Here is an 11,181-nt window from a genome sequence, read left to right on the forward strand (position 1 = left end):
TCTGCCTGGTTCCAGGGCACTGACAAGTTTAGCTTTACTCCACATGGTAACAAGGGGCGTTGGGGAGTTTAGGCCTGAGGACAAATCCAACATTTCCCCTTCAGATTTAAGGAAGATTAGGTTTGGTTTGGTTTGATTTGGTGCTGGATAGAAGAGATTCTCTTGCTAAGGGCAGGTGTGTTTGCCTGTGGAACTCCTGTTCTGTGTGTGTGTCTGGCGCATCCGCCAACACAACACATACCTGTGAGCTCTTGCGAGCAGCTCAGTAAAGTCTGAAGTCTCTGATTTCTCCAGGGGAGCAAGAGAACCGCTGATGATCCTGCTGGACTCCAGGATATAGTCTTGAGGTAACAATGATACTCCTCTTCAACGTCCTTTGGTTAAACAAACACACAGCTTACTTGGAGAGGAGAGAAAAATCCCTTTGAGGTTCACCTGCTGTTCAGAGCCAGCTGAGTGGTGTCTCCAGAGCAAGGCTTGTCTGTCAGCAGGAGCCCGACCTTCCCAGAGCAACAGTATTCTCTTTAGCACTCTGCAGTTTGCCTGAGGAAGGAGGTTTTCTGGATGCTGGGAATGAGCATCCTCTGTTTATTTCAGTACCAAATCTTGTTTGGTTGGTTCTGTGTAGTGACAACTCATAGTTCACCTCTGAGGACACTGGATGTCCAGCAAACGAAGAGAAGAGGGTAGAACAGGCAATGATTAGGTTAAAAAAGGAGAGGAGCACCCTGTCCTTTCTTCTCCCTTCTCTATCCTGAGAATTTAACCAAAATTACTCCTCTGAAGAGCAGGTGCACCTTTTAAAATAAGCTGATGCAGCTTAAAAAGCAGGCCCTGGGCGGACTGTCAGCAACCAGAGGCAGGGTGAGGAGAAGAGAGGTACACGTGCCCTGTACCTCTCACGGTGCGAGGTACAGTGGCGGCTTAGGAACTGTGGAGGCTGGATGAAACTGCCTTCCTCAGGAACATTCCTTTCTTCCTTCCCCAAGGGGCTTGGCTCCTTGAGATCCTGTAGGCAGCCAGGGGAGGGGAGCAGCATAGCATGGAAATGATGTACAGATGGAAACAGCTTCTGGTTCTGACAACACCTTGTGCAACAACCTTGTCTCTTCATGGTGGCCAACAGAACTGTTCACAGAGAATGCTGTAGCATGGACTTCATTTGTGTGTTACTTAGAAAGGGAGCCAGCAGACAATTTTATTCCCAACTAAATGCTGTGAAAGACAGTGCCAGGACCCAGCCCACAGAGCTTTGCCTCTAATGCTTTCCCTGCTTCTGTCACCACTTGTTACCTGGTTTCCCTCATGTCCCAATGACCCAGTCTGCGTTTCTGTGACAGTCAGTGCTTCTCAAGCCAGCATGGGTAGAAGAGACTGGCTTAATATTTTCAAGTTGCTTATGAGTCAGCAGTCATACTCTCCCTCCCTGTGCAGAAAATGAATCTTTAATTCCCATTTAGCTTTTTTTTTCTTTGTTACTACAGATACAAGGGATTTAAAGGCAACTGCTCCTTTTCCTTCATTGAGCAGTTCAGAGCCCTCCACCAGTGCAATGAGTACTGTGATATGCTGGGGCTGAAATCTCTCCGAACCACTCATCAAAAACAGAGGAAAGCAACGTCCACTAAAAGCAAAAATCTGCCAAACTCATCAACGGTAAAGAAAATGGTGCCCAAGAAGGCGAGAGAACATAGAGACTTCATTTCTTCAGAGCACTGAGTCTCACTATTCCATCTTGTGAAACTACTCTTGAGGACATGGAGCAGTGACAGGCACCAGTGGCCTGAGGTGATAACTTTAGTCTTTTGCCTTTTGACATTGTTTTGGAATCATCCTGATGCTGATGCCAGCAACAAAGGAAGGAGCTGATCCTGTGCTCTTGGTGCCTGAGACTAATCCATCTCCTGGATTTTCTTACAACCCTTCTGTGGATTGGTATTGGAGAAGAACATCTTCTCTGTGTCTACATCCATGGCCCTGTGGGTTCAGCTGCTATGGAAACATCAATATATTTAAGATGCCACTTATAAGTACAAGTATTGCACAGTACTGTTGCTCAGGCTGCTATAGAAAAATTGTTTTCTTTCCTAGATTTTTGCATATTGTAATCCTACTATAATCCTACTCTTATAATTTTTTTCTCCCACTTACATGCCTTGTATTAAAAGACAAAGCCATTCATGATTGGACATACATGTCTTCCAATCCGCTCCCAAATCAACATCTTTATGGTCTTCACAAAATGATGCCATCAGCCTAAAGATGGTCAACTTGTATGATTCTCCATAAAATTCCTTGCTTTCCATGCAACCTTCATTGGGCCTACAACCCTATGTGATAGTACTGCTGTGCGTGCACTGATCCTGTTGAAGGACAGGTTTGGGGTCTGCATGTGGCCAAACAGCTCCCTCTGCAATAACCCATTCCATCCAGAGGAGATTTCAGCACCTGGGAGCAGTTTCAGATGAGTAAGTGCAGTGACAGAAACCCTCCTAGCTGCAATGTTGGTATCACATCCAGGCTGGGCATGCTGGGCTCCCTGCGCCGTTAAGGGAGGACTTCCAAATGGAATTGAGAGCAAAGTGCAGGTCAGCTGAAAACCAAACATTTGAAATAGGTTGGATTAACTGTGCCAAAAAGGGTCTGTGTGTGTCCATTGAGGGCAAAGGAGGCAGGGTCAGACAGACATCTGCAGTTTAAATTCCTGCTGTGACATGGAATGAAGTTCTCTGGAGTAGTTCCAAAGCATTTGAGATTTTAGTAGTTCTCTGCTAACTGATGTGCAGGAAACCAACTACTGCAGAACTAAGTGTTGATGTGAAGTTTTTCAGATGGTAGAAATGGATCATTTTACCTGTTCTTTCACAGTTTTTAGTGCTTTAAAAACCATTGAGCTGCAGTGGTGATGTTTTTCTAAAATGCCTGAGGCATTTCAGTGTCTATGTCCATATCCACAAAATATTAGACACGTAACTCTTAAGTTGATCTTTTTTTTCCAAAAGATGTCTATGTTTCTTAGAACTTTCTTGCTCGGTGGAAACTGGGCTCCTCAGTCCCTTCTGAAGTAGAACCTTGGATCCATTTGGAAATGTCACCTGAGTGTTCAAGCAGTCTTCGTGGTAGCAGTGGGTGAATCAGAGTCCATTGGTCCTCCATGGACTCAAGGGGACAGTTTGAAATCCAGTGGACAGTGCAGGAAGTCACTGTGGACTCTGGGTCCAGCTTCAGAGCTTAAATAACCACCTCACTTACTGAGAAAGTCAATGGGTATGGAAAACAGTCAGCCTGGGCCTGAAATATGAGTCTGGAATGCAGAAGAATTTTCTCTAAAACTGGAAAATTGGAAAACTTGTAACCAGAACATCTGCAGTGGTTTCAACCTTTGCAGAAGGATAGACCTTTGTCATGGAAGTTTGGTTATTCTTCACATTTCCAAAGGGAAAAGCCAGACTGCAAGTGTCAGGGTGTGATTCTGTGCCTGGTCTTGGCTGAACAGACTATTGCCACTCCATGATCCCCATTCCCCAGTCATTGTGCATACATGTATGACCCCAGGGCTCCGCAGGAAGCAGCTTCAGGAGGCAGCTGATGTATTTGAATGCTGTGCCTTGAATAGTTATCACTGGAAGGAGGTATAAGGTGGAGGGAGGACCCCATGAAAAAACAGGTGGTATGATTCCCAATCCTTTCCTTCTGTGACATAGCAGGAGAAGTTTGTATGCAGTTGTTACTGGAGGAGCTTTCAATGTAACTCCTGCAGCTTGACCTCAGATAACCTACCAGTGAGCTGCAGGGGTGCAGATCCATCGTGCCGTTTCTTTTTTCTTACGCTCAGAAAACTTTAGTATATGTAATTCTTGTGTGTGTCTTGGGAAGGTCATGTTGCTCTACAATAAAAGCCTCAGTACAAAGCTTCTTATTTTTGAGCACAGTAAAAGGGAGAATTAATCTGCAATGCTCTCCTGCCACAGAGCACCAGGGAAGTTTGGGAACGGTGTGCCCACATGGATATTTGACTGAATTTTTAAAATGGGTTTCCTTTAATAACATCACAAACAGAAGCTGGCAAGCCTGCACAGGCATTCCATAATGGAGCCCCAGCAGTGGGGGATTCACGTTCTGCATCTCAGTAGGAGTCAGTGATGTAGAATAGGCTGTGATGACATTGCAAATCATAGAGCTAGTCCAAAATGCCAGCCCTAATCTCCACTCTTTCTGTTCATGTGATATGGATACTGTGCTCAGGCAAGGAACACACAAGGCTTGCTGAGGGGGAGAAACAGTAGATGTTTTTCAAATCAAAACATTTGTACAGGCTCCCCAGAGAGCACTGCTGCATGGGGAAGGATGAGAGAGCCTTCCTTGCCTTCTCAGCCCAAGGCTAAGGAGAAAAGTCACTGCCGTGAAAACATGATACACAGGGCCTTGCAGACACCCCACTTCTGTTTTCCTCCTGCAAAGGCATGGAAAAGTCTTGGACAGCAGGAGAGTGTTGGCTTTGGGATCCTGAGGTTGCTTGTTTTGCAGCCGTGGCAGAGCAGTGTCACTGGATAGTGTTGATACCTCGTGGCGTTACAGGTGCCCAGTCTGTGCCAGAGGGTTTGGATCTGGCCCACTACATCAATCTTTCCAATTCATTTTTCTGCTCCCTGCAGACAACGGACTGGGTCTGACCTTATGCTGTGGGTCAGCCCAGCCCAAAACTCTCCCTTTGCACCTTTTCACTAAGGACCTGCAGCCTTTTTCTGTTTTTACAGAGCTAAAAGCTTGGCACTGACCAATTTTCCTGTTCTTCAGATATGCAGTGAGAAGGCATTTGGTGTTGTGACAGGGACACCTGGGATCAGGTGGTGAGAGCTGAGAATTCTTTTAAAAACATCTAGACTGGAACTGAGTTTTAATATACAACACTGTAGTTTTTCCTGCAGTACACATTGCTAATGACTGTTCCATGGCAATAAGTCATGGAAGAAAAGAAGGTTTAGGGAAGAAAAATAAGTAACTCGTTGAAGATGTTCGGTTGGGAAACCCTGTGTAATAAAATTGGTTGCACATGGAAACAGTTTAATCCGTAAATGATAAATATCACGTACTCCTCGAGGCTTTCTTCCAGCAGGACTCTGCACCTCACAGCCATAGGAAGCTTCCCGTTCCATGTGTATGCTGGGTTACTTAGAACTAGAAGTCAGGAAAGGTGAAGTTTGGAACACACTGATGAATATTAAAGTTACTGCTTCCATTGCAAATTAGAGCACAACATCCTGTGAGCCTAAATCTTGGACTCTTCCGTGGGATTTAGGCTCCTCAGTGCACTGCTGGTACCTGGCTTTCATTAGGCCTTTGAAAGTTCCTATGGATGATGCCTACTGTTTACAATAGTGTTCAGAAGAATTTCTGTGAGGAAATTGTGACCGTTCCCAAAACAGGAGGTTTAGAACATAAGGCAAGCGGCTTGGGCATGGTGGGACGCGAGCAAAGCTAAAAGCATTGGATAAATGGTGTTTCAAGTTAGAGGCAATAGATTTTTATCAGAATTTTGGGAAGTGTTCTGTTTGAAAAATGTTGTGAGCATCTCAGCCAATTAATATTCCAAATGTATGTTGTAGTTTGGTGCCAAAGTCAGAGATGGAGTTTCACCCCACTGCCTAATTGCCATCAGTTTTATTGTCCTAGTCAGTTCAATGGGAAAAAGAAAATCACAAGCTGACCTCTCAGAGGTAAACGCAGCCCTATTAATGCCAAGGAAATCCACTTTCCTAGTGATGACAGTATAGTGATGATTCCTTAAGATGTCTGGTGTGCTTTACAATGGGGATCTGGAAGCGCTTGTGTCAGAGTATGGATTTCTCACATATTCTGGTGCTTTTGCCTCTAAAAGAAGGAGCAGAGTCATCCTGCTGTACATGTACCATGGTTGTTTATTCCTCAGCACAGTGGGAAGATGTACTGCCAGAGGTCCCAAACCTTCCTGACGTGATGCTTTGTCTGCCAGGAACTATTTAGTGTGATAATGGCGTTTGATAGACTGGACACAAACACCATTGTCACACTCCACAGCTCTGGGAGCAGGTCCTTAGCCCATGGAAGGAGTCATGGATGCACACTGCAGACTTCAGCAGAGGGGGTTTCAAAGACCTGCAAAACAGAGACAAGACTGGGTTGTGCATATTTATATGTGGCACATCGGGATTCTCACAAGGAGGTGGGACACAGGATCCTGAATTGCTTTGAGGTGAATATTGTGTCTCAGCTAGCCGTGGGAATGTAAAAGCTAAGTGGCTCTGAGTGCCTTTGCAGACAAGGGAGATGGACAGCACCTGGAGAAAGTAAACTGTACTATTCTAGAGACAAATTCCTGAGGACAGGGATGAGTCATTCCTGCAAGGGCCTGTGTCTTCCTCTAATTGGTGGAGACAGCCCAGAATCAGCACCAGACTTTTATAGCTATGTCAGACCTGAGGAATCACAATGCTGGAGATTATATTTGATTTTCATATACTTGTTTTTAGCAGCATTTTTGAGTAGCCCACATACAAGACAGCCAAGTTGGTCTGTACTCCTGGTCCCACTGCCCCTGTGCTATTCCATGCTTGTTCTTCTGGGACACATCAGCACCTGTGCATCAGGGAATTAAGCTCTAGGATCCATAGCTGTGGTGGTCATCTCTGCACAGGCTGGGTGTTTCAGAGTGTTTCTCTGTGTGTTTAGCCTGCTAGCCAAATAACATTTCTGCATACTCAGTGAGTAGAAAACATCCCATAAAAGATCACGTGGACTAAGGAGTGGATTAAGAGCACACAAACATGCTGCACAGGGATTTGTAATCCATGGAAATTCAGTTATATGCCATCATCACATCTGAATGCTGCAGAGAGGCAGAGAAAACAGAGAAGGAGGAGCACATGGAACGGAGGAGGCTAGAAACCAGGGCTAGGGTGAACAGCAGTAACCTTTTTTTTTTGTAGCTACTGAAAATTGAACTTTCTGTCTCAAAAGAGACTCCTCTGTGGACTGGTTAGAAGCCCCTTGTGAGGGGATGCAGTTGTCTTTTTGTGCCAAGAGGTGAGAATGGGATGTCTTGCTGTAGTGCTTTTCAACTACCCTCTCATTTATTTTTAAACTCAGAAAGGCATTCCCATTTTACATACTGGGGAGAATTTGCTGCCCATGTGTAGTAAACCCAGACTCTCCAATAGTCTTCTGGATCTGGTTCTGCTTTAGCAACAGAGTGTTAAGGAAGTTAAAGCCCTCAAAAGGCTCATCCTCTGAGAACTCCTCCCTGGGCTTAGCCTTTTCATCAATCCCTTTTTGTGCACGGAGCACAGGGCTCACAAATTAGCCCACTCAATTCTACAGCATCAAACGTCGAAGTGCCCACAGAAAGGTGACACTAAGGCACCCAGATGAGCTGCTGCCCACCTGTAATGACACACCTGAACCACCAGCCTGTTCTTCACAATGTAACAGGGATCTCCTCACCAATCCTCACCCCATGATCTAACTTTTTATCTTATCTGGATCTTTCCCAATTGTAATATAGTTCAACCAGTGTTGATAGGTCAGGGCAGACTTAGTAGGGCTCTGGATCATTTTAATTGCTGATTTACATCTAGTCAAACCTCAGGGGAGAGTTTGTGATAACTCAGTGCCACGAGCTGGCAGTAGAAGCTGGGTTCTGAGTGCCCTTGGCTGGTGGACAGAACAGCAGAGAAATGGACCTTCACTGTCTGGTTACCAGATCAGGCTGTTTCATTTCTCCAGCGTGATGATCACAACAGTAATAATCTAGCATTCCCATCCCTGCCACAAAAGCAAGCCTAGAAATGCTTGTGCATGGCTGACACCCAAGGGATTTTCATGTTCCACTGTGTTTTGAGTCTGTAGTGCTGCAGTGGGACAGAGCTGGGCATTTGAGCACACACACAAAACAGGCAGATGTGCAGATCCACAGGTCAGGCTTTTGTGCAATCCCAGCTATGAAGGAGACATGAAAGAAGGAGAGGAGCTGCAACACAACCTGAGCATCACATGGTACTGAGTCTTTGGAATTAATGATGGCAAAGACCCAGTCATGCTAGAACATTCTGTCAGGCAGGATGCAGCTGTAGCCCTGAGGTCCACGGGGCTGGTTTTGGTAAGTGTGCCTATCCTGCAGCTGATGAGAGTGAGAAATTAATGCCACAGGGACAGAGGTGCTGTACCTGGATTTCTAATTCACCTATGTTGGTGTCTTCCCTTACCTTTCCTCATACACGTTTTACTCAGCTTTCTCTGTGCAGCAGAGGGGAATGATCAGGCAAGATCCTATTAATGAGGAAAAGCCTGGCAATCCTGTGCAGAGCAGGAAAGCCCAGCAATACTGGCAGAAGGACTCGACTTCACTGCAGAACATGTAAGGAGAAAGCAAGGCAGCTGATGCCACTGCAAACAGGCACTTTATAGTCCCACAGCTGCGTGGAAACTTCCAGCAAATAAACAGGAATATTTCCAAGTCAAAAGATAATGAAAGAAAGAGAAATGGCCACTAGTTTTTAGTACTGCAAGGGAAAAAAACCCAAAACAATGGGACAGTTACAAGGAGAAAGCAAAGCATAATCATCAGAGAAAAATCCCCTTTTTGCTTCTCTTCTGCTGGACATGTTTGAAGAACATTATTGGGATGTTCCAATGCAGAGGAGCATTGTGAAGAACAAGAGGGTTTTCAAGAGGGTTTTTCAAGATGGGTCGCAGAACCTGTCCTTCCCGTATGGCCAGACTTGGAAGCATTCCTGTTCACACCAGGAAGTCCGTCAGCTCCCCCATCACCCCATTTTTTAAAAACAGTAAACGTTCAGGGTGGTTTGCACTGCCCTAACAAAAGCCTAATCTCTTTCCAAGTGCAGGTAGAGATCCCTAGGTCCAAGACATTAAATCCTGTTATACTACACAGCTGAGCCCCGAGCATGTGTGGATATTTTGGTATGCTGAAGTGCTTAGTGTTGGAAATCCACCTGCACTATATTTGTTAATATATTTTAGCATTTCCTTTTCCTCACATGAATTGAGCACAGGAAGACACTTACCATCAGAGACAACAGCCAAAGGGTCCTCTGGTGTGTTGTTAGGGCTTGGCAGAACCAGGATTCTCTCGCAGGACATTTTGCTGACTGTCTGTACTCGAATCTTTGGAGTCCTGGTTTCTTTTCTGAGTTCCCAGCAGTGGGCAGCTGCTGCAACCTCTGCTTCCAGTGGACACCTTTCCCTCTCCCTTTATGGGATCCTGAGGTTTTAAAGTAAACAATTCATTCTTGCTCTGATAAGTCATATTAAAATATTGATCTGGGGGAGGGAGATGACCCTCGCTGCACTGAGCTGGAGTCACCTTTAGTCAGACTAAAGAATGGAAAAAAAGCCCTGAGACCTCAATTTTCTCTGTTCCTTCAGAGAGAGCACATGTGGGGAGGGAAAAATGCAAAATATAAGGGGTTTCAGCTCCTTATTTTGCTGAACCCTGAGATGGATTGTTTATTCTGGCTGCATATTAATTGCTTACTTCTGCCACTGAGACTGATTTCATCTCTTCCTCAGGTCACAGCGCTCATCTCATGTTCACTGCTGGGGCTTGTCAATCGTTTTTCTGTCTTAAATTTTAGTGTACTGTCTGCTCTGTGTGGGAATTTTCAGACTGCACTTTCCAGCACACCTAGGAGGTGGGGGGAAAGCCTGGCTTCAGTTGAGCCTGTCTGAACACTGCTGGCAAACTCAGGAACGGCACACACCTCCCAGGTCCTCATCCAACAAGACCGTTGCATAAACCTCCACATTTAGGGCCTGATGAATTTCACTTTTTTGGGGGAAGGCTAAAATAGGGTTTGAACCTGAGATCTTCTCTGAACATAAAATAAAGTCACATCTTGGGTATGAGAACCTTTGCTAGTTAACTAAAAGGTGTTTCATCACTTACTTCCATTACCATACTTCTGTTCCATTAGAACATTTTGGAACAGTCTGAAGTAGTAGTTTGGGGGTTTAGAAACCAAAGTTTTTGATATAAATACTTCAGAAAAGTGAGGAACCAGGTCACTTTACTGATTTTGGCTGGATGTGTCCATCCAGCAGCAGAAAACCACCATGAAATCAAATCTAGAAAACATTCTATGTCTCGCCCTCTCCTCCTGACACCTCTTTGTTGCCAGTTGATGACACGTCATTTTTGCTTAAGGCTGTCTTGGACTGCAAATGTGTCATGGCAAGAATAATCTGCTGTTTCCTAAAATGCTGATTTCTAATCCCGGTCCTGTTATACAAACAGTAATTCCTCATTTGGGACTGGTGCATGCACACAGTGTAAAGATGACAGAAATACTACTATTACTACTAGTACTACTAGTAATAGTAGTAGTTCAGAGTCTGCCCTAGTAGTAGAACAAGGTTTGGGGAAAGTAGGTATCTAGAAATGAGCTGTACAATTATATCTGCATCCCATGTGCAAACTCCTTATGCTACTCAAAGTATGGATGTGCATTCGAAGTCTACAGAAGGTATCTGACAATTTGCTTAATCAGAAAAAGAGGACAAAAGTCCTCAGATTAAAAAAAACCCAACCAACCCAAAACTGAAAAGCCACGTTGTCCAAAATTAGCAGAGAGAAACTAAAATGTGCTACTTTTAATCACGGTGGAAACACCACTTACTTGATATTTTGTGGGTTGTGTTTCTGGGGGAAAAAAAAAGCAGTTTCCCTCAAAATGAGGCTCTGCAACTGTAGGTGAAGCACTGGTCACTCCACAGGGAGCCTGAGGAAAGTCTGGAACTGCATTGCAACATCCAGTACTGCTGCAGGCTGGTTGAGGTCCAGTTCTCTGAAATGAAATGCCAAAGTATTGGGAAATTCCTGGAAAAAGAAAAGGAACTGGTTTGTTTAAATGTTACTAAAGGTGACACAGGGACAGATAATGCAACATATGTTGCACATGCACCTGAGGGCCAGATTCTTCCCGTGGAAATATGTAGCTATGACCCCAAGCAAAATCACCTAACTTTGAAATGCAGTCTAACTTTGAGGCTGACACTGCTCGGAGCAGAGGACTGAGTCCTGTGATCCCAAAAAGTCCCTTCCAGCCTAAATTATTCTGTGCTTCCATTTTATAAGCAGTGCTCCTGGTGAGTAAGGTGTCACTAGACAAAGGACATGATTTGATC

General features: G+C 44.8%; 1 protein-coding gene across 3 annotated transcripts in view; it reads left to right on the forward strand.

Moving 5' to 3' along the window:
* The window catches only part of LOC309584621 (alpha-protein kinase 2-like), a 34,316-nt gene extending 23,694 nt beyond the window's left edge, over positions 1–10,622 (forward strand). For 2 of the 3 annotated variants that reach the window (XM_082300746.1, XM_082300747.1), the window contains one exon: positions 1,485–10,622. In XM_082300746.1, coding sequence (XP_082156872.1) covers positions 1,485–1,719 — 235 coding nt within the window. In that variant the 3' untranslated portion in view covers positions 1,720–10,622. The remainder of the gene's footprint in view (positions 1–1,484) is intronic. The other variant, XR_014227248.1, reaches the window with a different exon arrangement.
* The last annotated feature ends 559 nt before the right edge of the window (positions 10,623–11,181 follow it).

Source organism: Coloeus monedula (assembly GCF_965178545.1).
Source record: "Coloeus monedula genome assembly, chromosome: W".
Lineage (NCBI taxonomy): Eukaryota > Metazoa > Chordata > Aves > Passeriformes > Corvidae > Coloeus > Coloeus monedula.